Raw genomic sequence first — 25557 nt, 5'->3', positions numbered from 1 at the left:
CCAGGGAAGAGAAGCCACACGGCTCATGTGCAGAACTGGGCCCCACCCCAGCCTCTCTGTCTGGGCCCCTACACTGCTCTTGGCTCCCGCAGATGATGGCGCAGGGCCCCATCTCCTCTAGGCAGGGGCTTCCTCTGGACCCACCCTTGAATGGAGGTCAGGGACAATAAGTGACTAAGATACATCCTGCCCTGGAGGGTTTCCCACCATGCTGGGGGAGATGGGCAGCCCACCAGAGAATTGTAGAACTAAGTAGGCATCTGGAGGAAGGGACCAGAAATCAGACTAACAGGCAAGATGGAGTGCCATCAGGGAAGGCTTCCTGGAGGAGGAAACCTCTGAACTGAGCTGGGAAGCATAAGTGGGGGTGGGCTCAGCCAAGACCTGTATTTGGGTTGGGTGCAACTGGTGCCACAAGGGCCTGGCATCCTGAGCAACAATGAAGGAGGAGAGGAGAGCCAGGCCAGGTTCTGCAGAGTCCTGGGCAAGGCTGGGAGTCAGAGGAGCTGGGGTGGAGGCTCAGCTGAGCATGACTGGGAGAAGGCTAAGGTCCAGGCCTGGAGGCTGCCACCAGCTCCCAGGGCCAAGACTCTTGTCCTGGGCTCTCAGCTTGAGGTCCAGGGCTGCAAGGGCTGAGAGTGGGAACCTAGGGGAAGGGAGGGAGCCTCCCCAAGGCGCTGGGTGGCCCCCGGCCCTGCAACAGGCAAGCCTGGTGGGTGGCCCTTGCTTTTCCTTCCTCCTGCCTGCTCTGGTCTCCTCTTTCCCCCTCCTGTCCCAGGGTCCCTGCTCCCCCTCTCTGCACCCTTTCCCAGCCCAGAGCTGGCCCAGAGTTCTGTTGGGGAGGCCTGTGTGGACCTAAGCCTGGAAACTGTTCTTTAAGAGGCAGCACAGAGAAGGGTAAGAATAGGGAGTCTAGCTCCATCCAGCTCCAGACTGGCTAGGAATCCTGACCCGGGCTCCCGGCTCCCAGAGGCTGTGTGACCTAGGGTAAGTAGTTCAACCTCTCTGAGTCTCAGCTTCCTCGGGGATGAATGTAACAATCCAACGCGCTAATGTAGGAAACCCCTAGGACATACTGAGCTCTCGACACTGCTGGGTACGCACACAGGACGCGGTGAACGGAGAGGGGCTGGCCTTGGGGTTGGGGGTCTGAGGTTGGATGCGAGGCTGTTGGACCCCGGCGCGGCTGGTCCGGGGACTCGGGCCTCCTCGCTGACTCCTCCAAGTAGGGGCGGGGCCTTCGGGCAGCCCTGGGTTTCCGGGCGCCTGTCGCACACCCACCCTCCCGGTTTCCCAGGGGACGGGACGAGCTTGGAGCCGCCGAGGGACACCGAGTCTGGGGGAGGCGGCGGGGCCGCGCGGGCGGCCGCCCTCGGGGGCGCGCGGCCTCTTTTGTCTGCAGCCTCCCCCTCCCCCGCCCGCCCCGAGCCGCGGAGCTGCGGCGCCGCTGCTGACACGGCTCGGCCGCCGCCGCCACCGGGCGGAGGCTGCGCGTCGCAGCGCCGGGCGGAGGGCGCGCGGCGATGGCGGCGGCGGCGGCGGCGGCGGCGCGGGGCGGGCGGGCGCGGCGGGCGCGGGGCTCGGGCTAGCTGCGGGGCCGGCCCGGATGGCGGGCGGCGCGGGCTGGGCAGGCGCCCCCGCGGCTCTGCTGCGCTCGGTGCGCCGCCTGCGCGAGGTGTTCGAGGTGTGCGGCCGCGACCCCGACGGCTTCCTGCGCGTGGAGCGCGTGGCGGCGCTCGGACTGCGCTTCGGCCAAGGCGAGGAGGTAAGGGCCCGCGGCGGGGGCGTCGGCGCCCCAATCCCCCACCCCCGGCTTTCCCGCCGTTTCACCGGACCGCTCCCGGCCGAGCCCCCGGGCATCCCCGCCCTGTCGGACCCTCGCTTTCCACAATTAGCGCCGGCGCTGCGGGAGTCACGCATCACGCCCGGGGTGGGGGCTTCTCTGCCCATCTTCCCTACCCCGGGCCCTTGCGGGCCCCTCTGACCGCTCTGCAGCCCACTCGGGGTTTGGAGGGTGAGGGGAAGGAGCCGTCAGATCCTGGTCCCGGGACCCCCGCCCCTTCCTACCCTGCGGAGACCGAGACGCAGAGGTCCGTGTGCGGAAATCCCAGGACGCGGGGCGGGGGGAGGGAGGCACGCGCCCCACTGGGCCTGGCCGAGGGAGTGAGAGGACAACTAGGGGCACTCTGCTGTCTCGGCTCCTTGACTGCACCCAGCCGGCCTAGAACACAGCGAGAGGTGTCTGCTTGCGACATTCCTGGATTCTCGGCCCAGCGCCTGATGACCCCCCTTGCGGGCTCCTATGGGCAGGCCTGGCTGACAGCTGGCTGTGTCGGTTGCGGCAGACCTCCCAGAGCCAAGCTGGGGAGCGGCAGCTAGGCAGCGTTTGCAGCAGGGGTGGGGGGGGGGGCCCGCGTCGATTTGGCGAAAGCAGGAACGGTGTTGGTTGTTAGCAGGGCTGGAATCGGAGGGTGGGTGCTGCCAGTGGGGTGGGCAGAGACAGGTGTACTCTCATGCCATGGGCACAGGGACAGGTGGCTATGTCTGGGGGAGGGGAGACGGCAAGGCACCCACCTGGCAGAAGAGCATCCCCGCCCTTCTGCTACTGCCCACTCTGAAATGGTCAGGAGCCGAAGCCCTGAGTAGTGGGTTTCCAAGGCCACCTGAGGCCTCAGGCTCTGCATGGGCACTGGCTGGCATTCTGTTCTGGGGACAGCTGGGGCCTAGCATTCCAGAACATAGGAGAAGCCAGGGCATGGCTGGGTTGGATCCATGCCTCCCTGTCACCTGGCAAGGGGGAGATGATAGATAATCATCTCTGCATGGCCGTTGGGCATGGCTGGGACCTGGGAGTCCCTGAGACCAGTAAGTGGAAGAGGGTGAGGCAAGTGTCAAGTTCGAGAACTCAGGTACCCCATCCCAGGAGGCTCACTGCTACAGCCCCTTTGGAGCCCACCCTCTCCCTCTGCTGGGATTTGTTCAGGACCATTTCCTGCAGCCACCTGGTCCTTCTCCTTCCCAAAGGCTGGTCAAGCCCCTCCCCCTCATCGAGGCAGGCTGAGCAGACCCCAAGCGTGGGGAGAGCCCCAGTCCTTCCTCTCAAGACACAGGCTGCAGGGGAGAAGTCTCTGGCTCTGGCTGGAACTGGAGTTCCAGAACCGCAGTCGCAGTGGTGGGAAGAGCTTCCCAGCAGGCTCTGGCAGGAGGCCACATGGGCTCAGCGGTGAGCCCCTAACGAGCCCCACCTTATCCCTGAGCTGGACAGCTCCTCTAGTTAGAGCTTCTTCCTCATACACTCTGGAGCCAAACCTGCTTGTCACTTAGTCATCGTGGTTCTGGACGGGGACCCATGTGGGTCTCTCTTCTACGTGGCAGCCTTTAAAGATTTGAAAAGAGCACTCCTGTCCCCTTCCCACTCACTTCCTACCATTCTCCCTTCTGCAGGCCAAATACCCCCTGTTCTTGAAGCCCGAGACCATTTCCATACGATCTGGCAGGGACCAAACCTCTGGCTTCCAGCCCTGAAGCCACCATCGACTAATTGTGTGACGGAGTTCTCCTAGTAATGACATGGAGGGGCTGGACCAGGAGACTCCCAGGACTGTTCCGGCCGCAACACCTCTCACACACACAGGTGGCTCAGGGCGAGGCTGCCTTTTGAGTGGTGCACTCATGTTAAGTTTCTGGCCACTGAAACCCCCAGGGATCTTTCTTAGCAGCTTCTGCCAAGCCAAGATTCCCCTCCATCCTGGAGGAGGGTCAGTGATTTTTCTTTTTAAACCATAATCTTATATCATTACAGAATCAGTTTATATGCACTGTGGGAAGTTAGAAATATGGACAAGCAAAAATAAAATATGTTCCCATCTCCCAGGGGGCCTAGCTGTGACACCTTGGTCACATCCTTCCAGAGCTGTTTCTATGCTTATATGTAGGTTTTCTCCATAAAATGAGGTCATGCTGTGCATACTGTCTTGTAACCTGATTTTTTTCCAGTAACTGATCAGCACTTTTCTGCTTCAATAAATTCTCATCTCATTTAATATGCACACCTTACTCAGATTTCCCTATTTGGCCTCAAAACGTCAACCTTTGCTCTTTTGTTCAAACCAGTTTCCTCACCAGAACTGCGCAGTGCATCCGGTTATTCTGATCTCTTACTTTAATGCAATTCTTTTTTTTTTTTTTTTTTTTAATTTGAATAACCCTGACTTGTTGAAGAGATCAGGCCTGTTGTCTGGGTCAGTACTTTCTTAAACCTAAACCTGTAACTTGGACCTTATTCCTGTTAAATTTCATCTTGTTCATTTCCTCCCATTGTAACAGACAGTAGAGAGAATTTACAGTCCTACCTCTGTCACTCCGATGCTGTGCTGCCTACAGGCTGGAGAAGTGGGTGCTTTATGTCTCAATCTGCCGGGCTGGTGTAAACCCAGGGCAGGACCACGGACAGAGCCTCGTAGGGGCGGTTCTGCTCACACTGTGTTATTGACCGAGACCCACAGGAATACATTTTACAGCCCTGCTCACTGCACACCAAATTCACACATACACTACAAAATAGGGATGTCATTTCCCCTTCAAAATGCTATGTTTTCTGGCAGTTTCTATTTCATTTGTTTAAAAATCACATAGAGACCTTGATTTCCCACCTCCCACCCCCTTCCAGTGCTTTAGGGTGGATAACTATCATTCATTAGATATGGAATTCAGTGAATTTATCAGAGCTGATTATCCATATTTTATCAACTATACCCAGAATGCCAGGGACACCAGAATCAAATGCTTTGCAAAAATCAAAATATACTAGGTTGCGGGCTTCCCTGGTGGCGCAGCGGTTGAGAGTCTGCCTGCCAATGCAGGGGACAGGGGTTCGAGCCCTGGTCTGGGAGGATCCCACATGTCGCGGAGCGGCTGGGCCCGTGAGCCACAACTACTGAGCCTGCGCGTCTGGAGCTCGTGCTCCGCAACAAGAGAGGCCGCGACGGTGAGGGGCCCGCGCACTGCCATGGAGAGTGGCCCCCGCTTGCCGCAGCTAGAGAAAGCCCTCGCACAGAAATGAAGACCCAAACACAGCCAAAAAATAAAAAAATATATAAATAAATAAAAATTTAAAAAAAAAAAAAAAAATATACTAGGTTGCAAAGTGTAAAACAAATATCCGTGAGGCCATACTAATATCAATAAATGATTTAATGTTAATAAATAAATACTAGGAGAGTCTCCCATACAGAACAAATTAAAATAATTTATGTAGATAATTCCCTATCAAGGAGGTAGAGCATAACCCCCCACCCTGTAAGCGTCAGGTATGCATAATGACTGCCTGCTAAAGAGGACAGTATGGAAAGGGGGAAAAGGCAGCTTTACAGTGGAGAAGCCTGACACACACTGCCTCAGCCGGGTCACCAAGATCGACATCAGCGGTGATAAGTCATGTAGGTAGTACGTACCCTTCATACGATACGATGGGAGAGGCACTCTACCACTGTGATCCCCCTCCCAAACCCATCACCCCAGTCTAGTCATGAGAAAACATCACAAAAATCTCAACAGGGGGACATTATTCTACAAAACACCTGCTTAGTGCTCCTCACATTTGTCCAGGTCATCAAAACCAAGGAAAGTCTGAGAAACTGTCCTAGCCAAGTGAAGCCTAAGGAGACATGACAACTAAATGTAATGTGGTGTCCTGGGTGGGGTCCTGGAACAAGAAGAGGACGTTAGGCAAAAACTAAGGAAGTCTGAATAAAGTACAGACTTCAGTTAATAATAATGTTATGTATGTATCAGGTTGGCCTCTGATATTTCCCTAATTTACTGACTTGGGAATCACAGTAGAGAAGAGAAGACAAGGAAATTTGATGAAAACATGAGTCATGTGTGAGAACATAGGTTGACGTTTCAAAGAACGTAAGGGCACTGTCCCAGCCCTGAAAGTCTGTAATAAGTAGCAGCAGGACCACTATAACAAGGACGAGAAATGATGGCCCAGTGCCCTGAACCCGTGTTGACTTCTGATAGCTTGCTTTTGTTTCTAACCTCTCTAGGGCTTTGTTTACTCATCCATAAAATGGGGGTGATAACAGTTCTCATTCCATAGCGCTGTTGTGGGGCTTGAACACGTTAATACACGTAAAGTGTTCAGTATCGGGACGGAGTAGGCCCGCTATCAGAATTGCTGCTGCTCTTACTATTGGTGTTTTTGGTAAACACTTGCAAGCATCTTTGAGAGGCTGTTCGAGGCTGGGGGGTTCTTCGGGGTTGAGGTCCAGATCTGCGAACAGTCCCTGGTGTTCTCAGCCCACCCTCCTTGTCAGCTCTGAGCTTCTAGCCCTCCCGCATCTGTGAGTGGAAGGCGTTGGGAGCGGCCAGAGATATCTTGGGCCACATCCCTGGTAAATATATTCTTCTCCCTTTTCCAGTTTGAAAACCATCCTTCTTGCCAGAAGAATGGACTCAAAAGTAGTTGAGTGGCGTCTCTGCCATTTGTTAACCCATTACCATCTCCTTTGAGCAGTGGCCAGTCCTTCCTGCTGGGAAGGGTGGTGTTAATTATTTCGGGGTAGTGACTCAGCTTTAGCCCACCTGGGACTAGTCTATAATTTCCCCGCTTCTTTGCAGGTGCCAAAAGCAACTGGGGCATCGTGCCTCCTCGTTCATATTGAGCAGGAGATGAAATAAGGGTTCCGACTGGGCTCCCTTAGTCCCCAAGTCCCCTCTGGACGAAGGACTGCCACAAGGGAGTGCTGATGCTGGCTGGCTTCAGCCTGGGTGTCTGAACCGGCAAAGGGGTTGGGGTGCTAGGGTGGGCCTAGACTTACCAGGAGACAGTCCTGGGGCTGCCAGGGGAGGGAGAGCCCTGAAGTAAAGCTGGATCTGCTCAGGAGAGGAGGGACGGGATGCTGGGGAAGAAGCAGCTGTATCCCTACGTCTGTGGCTGGAGGTGGGAGGTGATAGGAGGAGGGGCTAGAGGGGAGGGCGGGGCCAGATCAGGAAAGACTCAGCTGTTCCCTGTGGATGGTAGGAAGGTCCAGGCAGCAGGGTCACATGTGTGCTTGAGAACAGAGGCTGGATCCAGGAGGGGACTGTGACACCTGGTCTGAGAGGAAGAGGGTCCTGACTTGGGCGGTGGCAGCGGGTACAGAACTGACAGGGGTCCAGAAGGCCTGCAAAGCCCAACACGCCACTCCTGGAGGGAAGAATTTAAGGCTCTTTTGGAGAACAGGCCCCCTCTAAGTGCCCCACCCTAATGGGGACATGGTAGGGATGACAGAGCTGGCAAAAAAGAAGGAAGGCCCTGGTTCTCCGAGCCTCGAAGGAAAGGTCGGGGTGCCTGTGACCCATGAGTGGGGAGCAGGACAGGAGTGGGGCCCAGAAAGACCTTCTCTTTTCTGAGTTTGTGCCTCACCTGGGTGCAGCCGGTGCCCCTGAGCTTGGAGGTCAGTGTGGGAGGCAGGCTGAGGCTGCGGTCCCTCGGGAGGCGTAGGAAGTGAGCGCGAGGCACCAGGCTCCGGGGGCGGGCTGGGAGGGGCCAAGCCCCAGATCGGACGCCCAGTGCTCTTAGGCCTCTGGCTGCCTGCACCCCGCTTTGGCTGTGCTGGGAGGAGGGGTGTGAGAAGAGCGTCCAGGGGGACTGGTCCATCTTGTCAGGCAGTCTTGACACAGCCTGAATCCATGTGGCAAAACCTCTCTGGGCTATAGCTTCATTCCCAAGGTACCAGGATCTAGAGCAGGAAGAAGCTCGTGGTCGTGGAGGGCTTGGTGGAGGGCGGTGTGGCCCGTGCCTCCCTTGTTGAGATCTGAGTGGAGAAGTGGGGTAGAATCAGGCCTTCCAAATAGCAGGACACGCCCTCGGACCGGTTGCAGTGGATGGAGACTCTCAAAGCACAGACAAGCCCCAGCATGGGTAGCGGCCAGTCACCCTGTGAAGAAGAATTTATCCCTTTTCCCAGGTGGATGGTGAAGGGTCACCAGGCTGGGCAGGCAGAGCGGCTGTCAGATCTGGCCTTGACTCTGAGGCCCGGGAGCTTTCCCCTGCACCTGGAAGAGAACCAAAGAAGCAAAGAAGGAGAAAGGAGATGGGGAGGTGTGGGAGCAGGACAGAGGGAGGAGCACCTCACCTGTGGCTGACGGCTTAGGAGGCAGAGCCAGGAGGGAGGCTGGACCTCCGGATTCCCGCGCACGGGGAACCCAGGACCCTGGTGGGTGGTGGATGGATGGCTGAGGAACTGCGCTCCTCCTTCCGTGGGCCAGGGCTCCACTGCCACAGCCTGAGGGGGGCAGTGCGGATTTGGGGCTGATGCAGCCGCCAGGTGCCTGGCGGGTCCCCCCCAGGCGCCCCACCCCGAGCACCCGTGTTCACGGGTCCGTTTGTAGGGGTTTGGCGGGGGGTTCTGCCCCAGCCCTGGACTGTGTGTGTGTGAGTCGGGGCTCGTGGGGTGGAGAGGAGGTGCTCCTTTGCCTCGTGCTGCAGCGGCCCCTTTGGGCCCCCCAGCGGTCGTCCCCACCGGTGGAGCACAGAAGCGGAGGCTGGCAGCTGCCTGCGGTGGACAGTTAGAGCTGGGTGCCCCAGATGTGGGGCGGGATGGAGGGGAAATGCCCTCTGGCCTGGAAACAGTGAATGTCATGCCTGGGTGAACAGCTGTCCTCCCCTGACCTCACATGATTGGGTGAATGCCCTGAAATTTTTACAGAGTAGCCTTAATGGAAATACCTTTTGCATTGGTGGTTGGTGATTGTCTTAATACATGTCTCCAGGATTTAAAAAAGTTATTTTTTCGATTAATATCTTGCGTACCTACTCTATGCCAAAACTTTTCCAGGCTCTGGGAATCAGGAGTGGCCCGGAGCTTCCATGGGGGAGGGGCTGGAAAAGAAACTGACAAAGGAACGACAATTACTGCTGGGTGGAGGAAGGTACAGGAGTAGGAAGAGACAGAAAATACTGAGACAAAACGATTTTTGCCCTTAGAATGACCACGGATGGCCTCTTCTGTCATAGATGAACATTTAAGTGGGGCCTGGAATGAAGTGGGGGGCTGCGCCTTGCAGAGATCTGGGGGCAACTGATCCAGGCAGAGGCAGGAGGGGGCCTGGGGGTTAGAGGTATGGCAAGAGGACTTAAGGGAGAGGGCAGGGGCTGGACGGGAAGACTGGTGGGGAGGCTGTCACTCCAGGCTGGTGAGACTTGCTGGAGGCACAGAGCAGGGGTGCAGCTGGGGAGACGCGGCTGGCTTTGGATAACTAGAGCCCGTTGGAAGTGGGTGTGAAAGGAGAGAATTTGGAGAATTCAGAGGCTGCCATTTGGTGGATGGGGAAGACTGAGGCAGGAGGCAGGTTGGGCAAGGAGTCAAGGAGTTCCACGCTGGCCTGTGAAACCTGAGATGCACCTGGCGTCCCAGTGGGGCTGTGGAGCCAGCAGTGGACAGATCCAAGGAATGGGCCTCAGCCCTGCTCCTCCTGACAGACCCTTGCCTCCTCCTACCCTGGCCCTTAGGTCTCCCTGCCCACAACAGAGAAATGAGGGAAGAACACAGAACCTGATAAGGTGTGATTCAGCCCCCTTTAAAAGCCAGGCTTGAGTTTGGGGGTCCAAGGACTCAGCTGGACTGGCTTGGGGCATCTCATCTTCCAGGCCAGAAGGCATCTTCTAGGCAAGATGCTACCCGTCTTGGGATGCTGCTTGCCCGTCTGCCCAGCCTCTCGGTCTGAGAGCTGCCCTCGCCTCCTCCTTGGACAGAATAAGAACTGGCTAGAGCCATAATTCACCGCTTGAACGTGCTGCTGGCGTGACCACTGGCCCGCTCCAGTGGATCAGTTGGAGCCACCCCCCAACTAGACTTGGGCTCTTTGCACCCTTCTGCCCCTCACTGTCTCCTGCATTCCCAGCATCTTCTGATTCTTGGAGGCCCCCCAGGAGCCATAGCTTAGGGCCCCCAATTCTTTGCAGACTACCACTCCTGGGGTCACTGCTGAGGGACCCATTGTCCATAGTTGCACGCTCTTGGGGACAGGGAGAGCAAAGCAGCTCAGAATCCAGAAGTGTGTGTACCAGTGTGAGCAAGAGGCGAGCGGGCCTCCTGGTCGCCACAGCCCAAACTATAGCTCTAAGGATCTCTAAGTTCCCTTTAGACCTAGGACGTTGAGTCTAACTTGCTGTGGCACAAAACTCAGAGAAGATTGCCACCTTCCTCCAAAAGCATTTGTTGATTGCACATAGGCCTCTAGTGGCCACTGTCCCCAGGAGAGATCCCAAGTCTGAGGCTAGTACCTGGACAGGGTAGACAGAGGGTTGATTTACATGAAAACAAAAACCAAAAGGGGAGTAGAGGTCCATTCAGTGCTTGTGTTGCTGTAGAACAGCCCTGCCAAGAGATGGGGACTCACTGCCTGCCGAGGCAAGGCCATGCCATCTTGACAAGGCTCTGGCTGAGTTCTCTTTCGTACAGTGAACTAAGGTCTATCTCCTAGAACTGCTGCTCTTCATTCCCCCTACCCATCCATCCAACTACCTACCTGCCCATTCAACAATGCATCCATTTATACATTCACTTATCCATCTGTCTACACATTCATCATCCCCTCCATCTAACCATCTACCTGCTCATCCATCCATCCATCCATCCGTCCATCCATCCACCCAGCCATCTGTGTACCTGCCCATCCATTCATCAACCCAGCCATCAACCCATCTACTTACCCATTCATTACCCATCCATCCATTGGTCCATCCATCTGTTCACCCACCCTTCCACCAGCCTCCCCAGCCTCCCCATCTGTCCATCCACCACCCAACATTTATTGAGTATCTACATGCGCAAAGCCTAAGCCCAGATCCAGGGATGGGGACTGGCATTTTCAGGGAGTGACAAGTGGCTCCGCATGGTGAAGGCACAGGAAGGGCAGGAGGGTGAGAGCTCAGGCTGGAGCAAGGGGTCAGCTGGTGACCTTAGGGATCTTACGGAGGGATCAGGGGCTGGGACTGTGTGACTGGCTCAGATGAGTTTTGGACAGGCAGCAGCACCCCAGCACCTGCCTACCCTCACTGGAGTTAGCTGTTTTTATGATTTCTCACTTCCCACACAGGCCATTGGGTCTGGCAAGAGCTGAAGCCTTTCTGAAAAAAGAGAAAGCCCAGGTTATTTAAAAGGTGCTTATTATGATGGATGGACCTCAGTTTCCTTCTCTGCAAAATGGTGGTCAGAACCCCTATTTGTGGGACTGTTTTGAGGAAAGGAGATAATACATTAAGGCCGACCATGACGCCTGTTGGCCTGGTCTCTGCAGCCCACCTACTCCATGACCCATGTTGGCACCCCTGCTGCTCTCAGCCCCAGGAGTGCACCTCTGGCCCCTTTCCTCCACCTGGTACTTTTCCAGGCCTGACCTCCCTTGTTCAAGGGCCAGAATTTCTCCTGCGGCCACTGGTGACTCTGTGGACAGAGGAGGTGAGGGAAGGATTGGTGCTGACTGCCTTCGTGTTTCTTATCCCCTTCATCCTCGCAATAGCCCTGAGAATCTGAGAGGTGATGGGAGTTGTCCAGGGTCCCACAGTAATTGGAGGAGCCGGGATGTGAACCCAGGTCTGTCTGATTCTAAAGCTGCCTCCTTAGCTGCCTGCCATTGGAGGGTTCCAGGTTCCAGTGTCAGGGGAGGGGGAAGATGATCAGATCTGAGTTTCAGAAATTTGACATAGAAACTTCCAATCCGAGGCTTCCTCTGGTTTTCTAAATCTGGGGTGGTCTGGCTTCCAGGGACGGAGCAGCGCCAGGCAGGGGCTGTAAGTAGAAGTAGATTTGTAATCTGCAGGGTGGGCAGGCACTGCGTGTAGGTGGGGCTGCGGGCAGTGTGCCACCCGGAAGATGCTGTGGAAGGTGGCAGGTGGCAGCAGGAGCTGACTTTTCAGAGCAGAGAGAGGCTGCCTGCAACCACGCCCTGAATTATGCATCGCCACCACTTCCTGTGCAAATGGTGATTAAAGAGCCCCCGGGAGGCCAGCATTTCTCTGGCTGCTCCGGTTTCCTGCCTGGCGCCTTTCCGCAATCCTCTGCAGTCCCAGATGGGTGTGTAGCAGGGGCAGGGCCCTGACTCTCAATCCGGACACCCCGCCGGCACCCAGTCCACGTTCTCCGGGCTCCTCCATCTTCTAGGCTGGCACTGCTGTTTCCTCCCAGCCACGGAGGCCCTGTGGCCCCAGCTGGCCTTGACCCCTCTTGCTCCCCATCTCCTCCACCTCCCTCCAGTGTCTCTGTTCAGGCCAGGTCAGCTTTCTCTCTGTGCTACAGAGAAGAGCTTGGGAGCCGGGGCCCTGGCATCAGGCTCACCTGGTTTGAGACCCGGCTCTGCCACTTTCTAGCTGCGTGACCCTGAGAAGTTACTTAACCTCTCTGTGCCTCAGTCTCCTCATCTATAAAGTGGGGATAATGTTAGCAACGTGTGTTTGCTAATGTGACTGTTAACCACCACTAACTCTAGGTTTTCTGGGTGGGCTATCCATTTCCATTCTTTTACACATCTTTTTGAGCACCTGCTCTGTGTCAGGTTTGATGCTGTCAAACCAAACTTGGGTCCACTCGCCCAATCTCAGTAAAGCCAATCTACTGACCCCGGGTTGTGGTGAAGGAAAGTGCAGCATTTATTGCAGGCACCAAGGATGGAGATCAGGCAGCTAATGCTCAAAAGGCCTGAACTCCCCAGTGGCTTTCAGGGAAAGGTTTTTAAAGACAGAGTGAGGGAGGGAGTTGCAGGGGACAAGATCAGCTCACGGACATTTTTCTGATTGGTTGGTGGTGAGGTCATCAGGAGTCAACATCATCAACCTTCTGGTTCCAACTGGTCTGGGGTCTACATGCTCGTGGTCAGCATGCACTTAAGTTCTTCCACTTGGTGGGGTTTCAGTATCTGCAAACTAGGTCAAGGCTATGGCTCAGAATATTATCTGTAGCCCCTGAGGAGGAACTAAAGGTCCTTGACTTTGTTTAGTGGCTAAATTATTATTACTTTGTCTTGCTTGACAGTTTTCCTTTGTTTCTGCCTTTTCTCACTTCTCTGATAAGTGTGCTCTTTGGAACTCAGGGAAAGCCTCGGAGGCTCAAGTTTTTCTACAAGTAAGAGGCAGGTGAGGACATGGGGGTGGTCTGTCCTGGGAAGGCCCCATAGGGTCCTGCTCAGTTACAGTGTGAGAGGATACGCAGATGGAGAGGTTAGGACTCCTTCCCTGAGGGAGCTCGCTTCTGCGGGGGAGGGGCTCTAGGATAGAAATCTTGGTCCACCTGTGAGAAGGGCAGGGCTGGAGGCCTGTTTAGGTGTAGTTGGGGTGTGAAGACAGCAGATTCGCTCTGCCCGGAGATGGAAAAGCCTTCCCAGAGGTGATGCTGGGCCTGAGTCTTGAACACCAGGGTCCACCAGGGCAGAAGGGAAGGATGGCTGTGCCAGAGGAGAAACATACCTGGCAGGAGGCGGACAGGTGAGAGAGGGGGGCGCTGACCAGGCAGGTGGAGGCACAATGGAGAGAACAGGGTGGATTTTATCCCGAAGGTTGAAGCTGAGGGGGACATGGCTCGTTGTGTTTTAGACAAGCCCATCTGGAATCATGTGGGGCGGGGGAAAGCAGGCCGAGCTGGGAGGGCTCTGCTCCGGTCCAGGGACAAGGAGAGGGGCGTTTGAGCTGCTGGAGAGAAGGGGAGGGTCAGAGGGCGGCTGCCGGGCCGTCTGCAGGACCTCACAGCACGGAGCTGGGACAAACAGGACAGAGCATCCTTTCATGAGTCCTTTGTGACCCCACCCAGGTGACTGGGTGATGGGGCCCGAGCCCAGGTGCGGGTACCTGGCAGCTCGAGGACGCTCACGCACCTGGGCAGCTCCAGGGCTCCCCGGCCTGCCCTCACTCTCAGGAACCCTCCCGAGGGCAGCTGCTCTTTATTTTAAAAACAGAAACGTTCCAAATATTGTTGTCACTTTATAAACAACTCTAGAGGACAAGAAAGCTAACTAGTGTTAAGCTGTATTTTTAGACCTCAGAATCTATGTCCTGTCCTTAGCGGCCACGCACATGCGGTCGTGGCCAGTGTGTATGAGCTCTTTTGGCCCCTTTCCGCCTAATGATATTTCCTGTGTCTGAGTCCCAGACAGAGCCATGTCACCTCTCTGCCTGGTCCAGGATTGACCATCCCATCAGTCACTACTAATGTCTCCACTGCGTTCCATTCTGCCGGGTACACCTGGAGGGGAACCTGGGCGGGCCGGTCAACCCCTGGCTCGCCAGCAGCCTCTGCGGGGCCCAGCCCCTGAGCTGGTGCAGGCGGGGTGGAGCCCAAAGAGAGCAGTGCTTCCCAAGAGTGGACGTGGCGGGTGAGGAGGGCAGGATCCTGGGCACCCCCAAGCCTGCACTGCACGCTGGGCTGGACCTCCCTCAGTGCCACTGACCATCCCCTGGGTCCCAGCCTGCTTGGGCTCTTCCCAGCCCAGTGCTTGGCTGCCAGCCGGAGGATTGACCTCTGGTGTGGGTTTCTCAAAACCCCTGACCCCGAGTGGGCACTGCCAGGGGACACCTGCTCCCATGTTCTAGACACTGAGTGGATGGAATCGAGAGCCTGTTTGCCCACTCATCTGGCCACAGCCATTTGGGCTTCTGGCCACGCTTTCTGGGGCCGTGGGTGGTCTTTGTTTCTCCTTCAGTCTCCTCCCCTTTCTCTCTCCTGCCTCCTGTTTGGCCGAATATCTGACCTTGCCCGAAGCATGAGGATGCCCGTTTCTCCCATCTACACTGAGTATTATTTCAGATTTGTTTCTCCAGTTTAATGAGTGTGTAATAGTATTTCAAACTTGTTTAAATTTTCATTTTTAATGGCTAACGAGACTGCATTTTTTCCACGTTGCTGTTTATTCTGGGTATTTCCTTCTGCATAAACTGTTATGTCCATCTCTGTTGAGCGCTTATCAAGGGGAATTTTTATTTTGATCTTTATAATTTTATTTTTATTTTATTTAATTAATTAATTTATTTTTTAAAGTGTATGTCTGTATTATTTTAAATTTTTATTTATTTATTTATTTATTTTTGGCTGTGTTGGGTCTTCGTTTCTGTGCGAGGGCTTTCTCTAGTTGTGGCAAGTGGGGGCCACTCTTCATCGCGGTGCGCGGGCCTCTCACTATCGCGGCCTCTCTTGTTGCGGCGCACAGGCTCCAGACGCGCAGGCTCAGTAATTGTGGCTCACGGGCCCAGCTGCTCTGCGGCATGTGGGATCCTCCCAGACCAGGGCTCAAACCCGCGTCCCCTGCATTGGCAGGCAGATTCTCAACCACTGCGCCACCAGGGAAGCCCATTTTTAATTTTTTAAATAAATTTATTTATAAATTTATTTATTTATTTTTGTCTGCTTTGGGTTTTCGTTGCTGTGCGCAGGCTTTCTCTAGTTGCGGCGAGCGGGGGCTGCTCTTTGTTGTGGTGCGCGGGCTTCTCACTGCAGTCGCCTCTCCCGTTGCAGAGCTCCAGCTCTAGCGCGCGGGCTTCAGTAGTTGTGGCTCATGGGCATCGTTGCTCCGCGGCATGTGGGATTTTCCCAGACCAGGGCTCGAACCTGTGTCCCCTGAATTGGCAGGCGGATTCTTAACCACTGCGCCACCAGGGAAGTCCTGGATTACATTTTATTACTCAAAAGTTCTACATTTGAATATTTCTTTTTTCCAGTTATATCTGCATTCTTTCTAATTATATTTATCACTTTTTAGTAGTTAGGAACTTATTTCCCATCTCTAGCAAGAATAAATAAACTATTTTGTTAAAACCCCCAATTTGTAAAAATATTCGACCTTTACCCATTTGGAATTTATTATGAGGTTCATCCAACATTTGGTTTGTTAATAGTTGTTTGAATTTATTTCTAAACTAGAACTGAATTACACTGATTCTTTTTTTCTATTTTTTTCTCATGCTTTATTTTGAAAATGTTCGAACAGAAAAGTTGAAAGAAGGATGTGGTGAATACCTGGATACTCTTCACCTAGATTCACTGTTACACTTTGTCACAATTGCTTTTTCTTTCTTTCATTTTGTCACTGATAACCTGTCATCTATCTCCTTTAATGTTGCTTTGCAGAAGCATTTTAAGTAAGTGAAGACATCTTGACATTTTCCCCATGAACACTTCAGAGTGTAGGGACAAGGACAGTCTCCTGTGTAAACAAGTGCCACCATCACACCTAAGACTTACTGTTAATTCAACAGTCATCTAATATTCAGTCCATGTTCAAATTCCGCAAGTTGTCCTCAAAATGTCCTTCCTAGCTTCTTTTTGTTTTGATCTAGGATCCAATCGAGGATCACATATGGCATCTAGTTTGTCATTTTCCTGTTTCATCTCCTCGAAGTTAGAACTATCTCTGATTTTCTTTGCTTCTGTAACCAACACTGACATTTTCTGCCGATCCTGGGCCGGTTGTCCTATAGGCTGTCCCGTCGCCTGGACATGTCTGGTTGTTTCCTCGCACTTTTGGCAAGGAGAGGGGATGGTGTGTACTCCTCAGGGCATCACATAAGGAGTCACGTGATATCGGTTTGTCCCATGATTGGTGATGCTGAGTTTGATCAGTTGGTTAAACCCGCATCTGCTTGATCTCGTCAGTATAATGGTACTTTTTCCCCTTTATAATTAATAAGTAGTCTGTGGGATGGTACCTTAGACAGTGTAAATATTTGGTTCTCAAATAGCTTCTCACACAATGGTTTTAGCATCCCTTGATGCTCCTTGCCTGCATAGATTACACTGGTGGTTGCAAAATGGTGATTTTTCTTTCATTCCTTCTAGAGATAGAGGTTGTTCTGTGTAGAAGATCTTTCCTTCACCACCTTTCCTGAGTGTCACTATGGACTCGTGGATTCTTTTCTTTCCCATGTGTTATAATCCATTACCATCGTTATTCCTTTTTGATGCTCTAAGATTTTTTTTGTCTTGTTTTTAATGCAACATTATAAATTTTGATCATTATTACTTGCTATATTTTAAAATTGAAAAAAGTCAGCCATCATTACCTTTAAAAAAAAAAAAGCTCTCTGATGCTTCACCATTTATGGATTTTTAAGTATGTAAACACATTTCCAAGTTCTTTAATTGGTATTGCATTAAACTTATTAAATTAGAGAGTATTACCATCTTTATTATATATTTAGTTCTCCCGGTAGGAGCAAAATATTAACATTAAAAATAAATGTCTTACAATTAGGCTAAACTAGTGTTTAGTATTTAATGTGTTTGGTTACTACTGAGAATGAAACTTTTTTTTTCCACTGATTTTTTTTTTTCTAGCTGCATGTCACTAGCATATAGGAATGCAATTGATTTTTGTAAATTTATCACATATCTCCCCACTGGTATGAACTCATTTATTATTAATTTATTTATTTTTGGCTGAGTTGGGTCTTCGTTGCTGCGCATGGGCTTTCTCTAGTTGCAGCGAGCAGGGGCTACTCTGTTGCGGTGCGCAGGCTTCTCATTGCGGTGGCTTCTCTTGTTGTGGAGCATGGCCTCTAGGTGCATGGGCTTCAGTAGTTGCAGTGCATAGGCTCAGTAGTTGTGGCGTGCAGGCTCTAGGGCGCAGGCTCAGTAGTTGTGGCGCACGGGCTTAGCTGCTCCGCGGCATGTAGGATCTTCCCGGACCAGGGATCGAACCCGTGTCCTCTGCATTGGCAGGCGGATTCTTAACCACTGCACCACCAGGGAAGTCCCGACTTTTCCTTCTGAGATGGGACTCACACACATTTCTAAAACTAGTTGGTTGTTTTATTATTTTATTTTTATTTTTAAATTTTATTTATTTATTTATTTTTGCCTCACCACGCGGCATGTGGCATCTTAGTTTCCTGACCAGGGATCAAACCCACGTCCCCTGCAGTAGAAGCTCAGAGTCTTAACTGCTAGACCACCAGGGAAGTACCTAAAACTAGTTGGTTGTAAATCAACGATATTTCAATAAAAATTTTTAAAAAGGAAATTGTATAATGTGAAAAAGAATTTTTTAAATAAAACCAGTTGGAGCCTGGGTGGGTACTGGAGACATGGCCCTGACTTAGGAGGGCTCGGGAGTGAGGCATGCTGGGACGCTGGCCACATGGCTGAGTGGCAAGTTAAGGAAAACAGGCCAGGGTGGGTGCCTGAGCTGCAGCTGCCCTGGGTGCTCTCACAGACAGCGTCCCAAAGGCAGTGCTGCCGAGGCCGGTGTCGCTGCGGGAGGGGGCCTAATGCAGAGGGAAGAGGCTGGCAAGAGGTAGTCGTGCGTCTTGACTGAGGGTCGGGGAGGACGCCAGCCTCCAAAGGCAGGGAGACAAGACAGCAGCAGCACAGCAGGGGGATGGACAGACTGAAACTTGCTGGGCACAGATGACTGCAGAGCTGGTGTCGGGCAGCCAGAAGTGGCTGGAGGGCTGAGGTTGTCCCCTGCCCTCTGCTCTGGTCCTGGACTGGTTGGTGGGGCCAGTAGGCATAAGGGTTGGTGGCAGAAGCAGACCCCCATCATCCCTTTCTTATTAGGTTTTTAAATGGAGTGACTGTTGCTTACTACCATTGAGTGTAACGTTGCTACCTGGGTTTAGGTTTATCATCTTTCGCGCGTTAATAAAGACCGCCCCCTCCTTGCCCCATTCTCCTCTTGTTAGAATGTTATCCAAGACCAGATGGTACATTGTACCACATGTCTTCCCAACATCTATTAAATGTTTTAATGATGTTTGCTCTTTTCCCATTTGAGGCAAAGAATTATGCTTGGAAGCGGGGAATCGCTGACAGGCCAGGCCTGGTCAGGTGCCCATCCCCAGAGGCGGGCCACCCAAACTCCCTGGAATGGGGAGGGGTAGTTCCCCAAAGGAAAGCAGGGTGCACCTGCCAACGTGACGTTGCAGAGAGAAACAGCAGGTAGTGGGAGCACGCGTGAGAGGCGTTTGTTTCTGTGGTTCTCTTGGGAGACGGAATGTGGGGACCAGAGCTGGGTTCGGCTCGGTCCCCAGCACCCAGCCCAGCATGTGGCCCGTAACGAGGGCACAGTGAATGCTACCTGAACGACCGAGGGAGTGGATAAAGCAAGTGCAAGGGAAGGGGGCCGGCCCAGTGCCCGGAGCTCCACCTCCACCTGAGCTCCTCCCTGAAATCGTGTGACTTGGAAGCAAGGCTGCCTGATGAGGGTTTGGGGGGCAGGAGGATTCTGTGGTCAGGGACTCAGGTTCTGGGCTGGATAGGCCAGAGGTCAACTCCCAGCTTTCCGACTTGCTGGCTCTATGACCTGGGATAGGTCTCTGAGCTTTTTAGCCTCAGCTGGGAAATGGGGGTGCAGTGATGCTGTCCTCATAGGGGTATTGTGAGCAGAGAATGAAAGAATGAGGCAGAGCTCTTAGTGCCTGCTGCATCCTAAGCCCTTTATGCAGGGAGGTTATTTTTATGGACCCTCTGTAGCTCTAGGGACATTTAGAAGAGGAAGCATGGCACTGGGTATAGCCTGCTGCTGGTGTGCCTGCTGCTACCACCAGTGTGACCCCAGGTTGATGATGATGATGATGATGGTGATGGTGGTGGAGGAACCTGTGAGCACCTGCTCTGTGACAGGCGCCACCGCAGGCACAAGAGTAAATTGAAAAGGTGGTATCGCAGAGCAGAAAAAAGTGCAGGCTCTTAAATTTGAATTCTGGCTCGTCACTTCCTAGAAAGTCCTTAACCTCTCTGTGCCTCAGTTTCCTCGTCTGTAAAGTGGGGATGGGTGATAGAAGCTACTTCCTAGGCTTGTGGAGTGTAGGTGGATTAATACACGAACAGCTCTTAGAACCATGCCTGCCTCCTAGTAACTGCTCCTAAGTGTTACCGATTATTGTATCATTGTCACCATCATTATTATTGCTACTACTCCAAGGAGCTTTCAGCCCAGCGAGGGGGCCGACGGGGACCCATCACACGCCTGGAGAGGTTGTGACCCTTGTGGGCTGAGTCTGCCCGGGAGGAGGTGATGGCAAAGCCCCTCTGTTTTCGCTGCTGCTGCTGCTGCTGCGAGAATATCCCCCGCCAGCCACCTAACTGCCCTCTTGCCAGCCTCAGAGGGCACATGCCGGGCTCAAAGCCCAAAGCCCCCAGGGCCCTGGGTGAGGACCGGCCCACTGTCTCTGCCTGTGTGAGGTCCACCAGCCGTTCACCTCGGATCCCCTCCCCGGCCTCCTCAGACTCGCCAGGGGGAGGCCTTAGGGAATGCAGGCTCCACCCCGGCTACCAGACCCAGCAGAGCTGTGTTGGGATGACGGGGTTGGGACTCTCCCTCGTCCCTCTGCCTGGGGGCCGCACAGGCTCCAGGTCGGAAGGCCAGGCTCACACCTGGCTGGCCTCCCTCCTCACTGGGACTCACTGGGAGACCCCCTCCAAGCCCCTGACCCTCCTGAACCTTGCTTCCCTGGTCTCGTAAATGAATCCGGGGACCCTTCCTTCGAGGGCTGGCATGAAGGTCCACGTGGTGAGAGTGGGCAGGTGCTACAGCCCCGGTCCCTCTGGTGCTGCAGGGCCTTCGCAGGATGGTACCAGGGACCCTCTCGCCTTGGTCCTCCTGCCTCCGTCCCAGGCCTCCGACCCACTTTCTCTGGGGGGAGAGATATAAATTATAAATTAGGGCGTAAATTGTGTATGAGGCCTCTTGCCTCCCTTTTTTTTACTGCTGTGCTGATGGGAAGAGAACTTTGCGTCTGCAAAGAGCTCCCTCGAAATAAATGAACTCGAAGCTACCCCACCCTACCCTGCACCACCATTTGGCCCTGCTGGCCCCGAGGAAATTTCCCCGGGGGCTTTGCATGGGGGTGGCTGCGAGAAGGGACGGTTGCAGCAGAGAGGGAATGGGGGCGAGTAAGCCTGAGATGGGGCAGCCCCCTGGGATTGCCATTATGCCCCGCCTCGGGGTTGGGGCTCCAGGAGGGCCAGCCAGCTTCTGCAGAGGGCGTGTGGGATCTTCCCAGGCCAGGGCTCGAACCCGTGTCCCCTGCATTGGCAGGTGGATTCTTAACCACTGCGCCACCAGGGAAGTCCCCAGTTCATTTTTAAAATTCAACCAATTAAAGAATGTAGAAAGAAGAGGTGAAAGGACTGCCATCCCAGCGGAAGGAGGTAACCTGTGTTTACAGCTTTGTGACCAGCCTCCAGGCACAGTGTGCCTGGAACACACCCATTTATCTAGAGTTTGCTCTGTGCCAGGTTCCAGGCTAAGTCTCGGTGTTTTTCCCTTTAAATCCTAACACCCCGTGAGGCAGACGCTATTGCTCAGAGAGGTTGAGTCAGTCACCCTTGGTCACACAGCTGGTAAATGGAGGAGGTGACATTATACTGGCCCTGGGCTTGTGGCAGTGTTAACAGTCATCTACACACTTTTGTGCTGTTCCCTAGGCTATTTTTATTTCACTCAAAAATATATCAGGACAGCTGTCCCTTTCCTGGGAGCCTCCTGGGAGCTGGTCTGTCTCCCCACAGGGCAGTCGGGCTGAGGAGCCGAGGAGACATTTGCTGAAGGGATGGACAGAGGGACAGATGGATGCATAGGCCGGTTTACCTCAGAGACCACCTGGGCTTCTAACCCTTTCATTCCTATTCAGACACCAAACAAAGCCCTCTTGGGTGGCCTAAGGGATTCTGGTCAGCAGAAGCCAGGCTGTGAATGAGGGGCCGCCTGGTGACACTGGGACACACTGGGGGTCTCATAAAGGAGGGCATTTTCAGCCCTGGAGGTGGTGGCCTGGGTGCCATGTGACTGGCCCTCCTGGCCACCTGGCCAGAGGCACCCCAACCCCATGGCCGCTCTCCGTTGTGCGCTGAGCACTTCACTCCCGCAGCCACCCTCCCACCACCGCCTTTAACCCCTGCAGCTGCTAAACGAGGGGTCCTTCATCTGTCAGCATCCCCCCGAATCCACCACTTTACGAACCAGGAACCGATGCAAAATGGCTTATATGCTGAGGAAATGTATCCTTTGTCCTAACACTTGGGCCCAGAGTTAGGGCAGCTCCAGGGCTGGTTCCTTCAGGGCTTCAGAGGCATCATGCAGGACCCAACCCCGTTCCATCAGCTCCCACAGGGAGGCCCAGGGTGGTGTCTCCTCTCCAAGAGGTCAAGAAGGGCGGGGAGCACTTCCTGTGAGTTGTCTTTTCTTTTTCCCATCATCAAAGGAAACCTCTCTCAGAAGCCTCCTGCAGATGTTTCCTCATGTCTCATTGGCCAGAAATGTACAACGTGCTTTTGCCTAAACCAATCACTGGCAAGGGGGCTGAGCCCACCTGACTGGCTTGGTCCAATCAGGACTTGTGCCCTGGGGTTGAGGTGCCCCCAAGGCAACTGTTCATCTCAGCCACATCAGGGCTGCCCAAAGGGGAGGGAGAAGAGGAGGGGCAGCATAGAGGTGACCAACAAGATTTGCTTCAGTCCTTGTCATAATTTCTTTTTTTTTAATAAATTTATTTATTTTATTTTTATTTTATTTTTGGCTGTGTTGGGTCTTTGTTGCTGCGCGCGGGCTTTCTCTAGTTGCAGCAAGCGGGGGCTACTCTTCATTGTGGTGCGCAGGCTTCTCATTGCGGTGGCTTTTGTTGCGGAGCACGGGCTCTAGGCGTGCGGGCTTCAGTAGTTGTGGCTCGCAGGCTCTAGAGCGCAGGCTCAGTAGTTGCAGCGCACGGGCTTAGTTGCTCCGTGGCATGTGGGATCTTCCCCGACCAGGGCTCGAACCCTTGTCCCCTGCACTGGCAGGCGGATTCTTAACCACTGTGCCTCCAGGGAAGCCCCTTGTCATAATTTCTTGACTTTATAGAAGAGGGGAAGTAAAAGGCTCAGAGCAGTTGAGTAATCCCCCAGGGGCACACTCCAGGGTTCCCACGCCATTTATTTACCGGGTCCCTAGTGAAGCCACGTTGGATGGAGACATTTGCTCCCAGCCCGTTACTTCATCTATTTCTCTGATTTTCTTCTCTTTATCCGCCTAACCCCTTGCCCACCCCCGGACTTCCCTGGGAAAACATTACAATCCTACAGACTTCAGAACGGAAGAGACCTTCAACATTAATGGCTCCAATGCCCTCATTTTCCAAGTGGGGAAACTGAGGCCCAGAGAGGGAGGGGTCCCTCCAAGACCACTCTGTGAGGTCACTGATGGCAGAGCTAGTACGGGACTGAGGGCCAGGGAAGCACAGCATCCCTGAGACTCACAAAGGGGCTTGGAGCCGCCCTACTTTACCACCTTAACCCTCACTGCAAGGCCACCCCTCAGCCTCCCTGCTGGCTGGCTGCCCTCTACCTGCTGCTGCCAGGGTGGAGGCTCGCCGCCACGTCCCTCTTTATGCCCCTCTGCACGGGACACTTCCGTGGCACCCTACACTCTACTGGGTCCTTTTCTGAGCCACAGTCTCACTCGAGCCTCAGAATAGTCCTGTGAGCTGCTCAGGAGTGCACTGTAGACGTGGAAGCTGAGGCCTCAAGGTCACACCATGAGGACGTACTGAAGCGCCAGCGGAGCCGGCTTTACTGGCAGGTGACCTGTGCAGTCACACGGGGTTTAATGCTCTGCGGTCACCATCTTGAAATTGCAAATAAATTTTGAACGAGGGACCTGATGGTTCCATTTGCACTGGCCCCACGAATTACAAAGCTGACCCTAAGCCCCCAGCTCCTGACACCTCAGGGTGCTTCGTACAAGGCGCTTTTCCCTACCCACCTGTGGCCCAGTCAGGGCAAGTCTGGCGGGTTCCGTGGGACAGCCTTTCCCGGGGGGAGAGTGGGCTTCTGGAGGCTGGGGGTGGTCTGCAGCTGGGTCCAGAGGAGCAGGACCTGGAAGGACCACTTGGGAACCCCTCCCTGTCCTTGTCTCCAGCTGGTTTTGCTGAAACTCTGGCCTGACTTCCCTCCCCGCCCTCCCCCCGTCCTGAGAATTAAGAGAATTAATGGAGACGGCGGGTGGCTGCCTCCCCCTCCCCGTGTGCCCTCTGTCCCTTGGGGATGGGGGTAGGGGCTCCAGAATACAGGGCCCCATTGTGTGCCCTGACGTCAGGCAGCTGGGCTGCCTGGGAAAGTGGATAAACAAGCAGCCCTGAGCGTGTGGCCCTGGGGCCGGAGGGGAGGACAGGAACCCCTGGGGTGGTGGGAAAAAGGTGGAAGTGACCCAGCTCTTTCTATCCAGAGGGCTGGACTGTAAGGAGGGACGGAGCGAGACGTTAACGCCTGACACCTAGGAAGCGCTCTTCAGCTGGGAGCTGCGGCACTTGTGACTGTCACTTCTGTGTCTGTGCCTCCAGACCTTGGGGATAAAGTGCAGCCTCCTGGGCGTGGCTTCCAAGCCCTTCTCCTTCAGACCCTGTTCCCTCTCTCCCTGGCCTCATTCTTGATGACACCCCGCTTCCCATATGCTCACCCCACCTTGCCTCCCACACGCCAGAACTCTTGCCTTGACCGGAACCCCTCTCTCCTCTCTGCTCCCTTTGCAGCCGGCCACGTTGTTCCCCACCAGCCCCCTCCCAGCGGAATACTGTCCAGCTAATCCTGGGATTCAGGATGCCCCCGTCCATATTCCTTCCTCCAGTGGGTCTCAGCTCCACCAGCTGCCTCAGCCCCTCCAGGGGGCCTCCTCCCCAGAAGCACTTTGAAGGCAGTCTAAGCTCTGTGTGGGACACAGGACCCCCAGTGGTGGTCGCAGGGCTCCTGCCAGAGCTGAAAGCACTTCCTGGCCTGGCCCAGGGAGTCTCAAGGAACCCTGACCCTCCAGGGGCCTGCGCCTCCCCTCTTTACCTGCCTGCCTTCCTTTGCGGCTGCTTTTTTATGCTGGGGAGTTTCAACTCTGCCCTCCCCCAAGCCCATCCCTGGAACTCCTTTTGCTGGTGCAGAAAACTTCAGGGGCTCAGCCCAGCTGGGGGTCCCCCTAGGGCAGCAGGACTCCCCAGGATGCCCACAGGCCCAGGAAGGGAAGCAGCCTGGGGGGTGGGGGGGACTAGGGGTGGGAACTTGGGGTTTGGGGGTTACTGTGGCATACTGGGGAGCAGAGCAGAGGCCTGTCTAAAGAGTATGCTCTAACACAGCTGTGACCCATTGTTGCTGTGGGGAAGTGTTTCCAAATCTTCAAGAAAAGCCAGATATCCCACTCTGTGTGTGCAGTTTCCTTGATTAAAAAAAAAAATTTTTAGGACTTCCCTGGTGGCGCAGTGGTTAAGAATCTGCTTGCTAATGCAGGGGACACAGGTTCGAGCCCTGGTCCGGGAGGATCCCGCATGCCGCGGAGCAATTAAGCCTGTGCGCCACAACTACTGAGCCTGCGCTCTAGAGCCCATGCGCCACAACTAGTGAGCCCGCGAGCCACAGCTACTGAAGCCCGCGCGCCTAGACCCCTTGCTCCGCAACAAGAGAAGCCACCACAATGAGAAGCCCGTGCACCGCAATGAAGAGTAGCCCCCACTCGCTGCAACTAGAGAAAGCCCGCACACAGCAACGAAGACCCCAATGCAGCCAAAAATAAATAAATTTATTAAAAAATATATATATATATTTTAGGATATCCCTGGCGGTCCAGTGGTTA

The 25557-nt window shown here is 54.2% G+C and overlaps 2 protein-coding genes across 2 annotated transcripts in view; one reads left to right on the top strand and one right to left on the bottom strand.

Moving 5' to 3' along the window:
• Positions 1-25557, bottom strand: part of EVI2B (ecotropic viral integration site 2B) — a 449729-nt gene that overhangs the window by 105495 nt on the left and 318677 nt on the right. The gene's annotated exons all lie outside the window — the stretch shown is intronic.
• The window catches only part of RAB11FIP4 (RAB11 family interacting protein 4), a 120036-nt gene continuing 96063 nt past the window's right edge, over positions 1585-25557 (top strand). The window contains exon 1 of the mRNA XM_082442274.1: positions 1585-1765. Within this exon, the coding sequence (XP_082298400.1) occupies positions 1607-1765 (159 nt within the window). The 5' untranslated portion in view covers positions 1585-1606. The remainder of the gene's footprint in view (positions 1766-25557) is intronic.

Source organism: Balaenoptera physalus (assembly GCF_965194825.1).
Source record: "Balaenoptera physalus genome assembly, chromosome: 20".
Taxonomy (NCBI): Eukaryota; Metazoa; Chordata; class Mammalia; order Artiodactyla; family Balaenopteridae; genus Balaenoptera; species Balaenoptera physalus.
The sequence above is the reverse complement of the archived record's forward strand: the minus strand, read 5'-3'. Positions and strand labels throughout refer to the sequence as shown.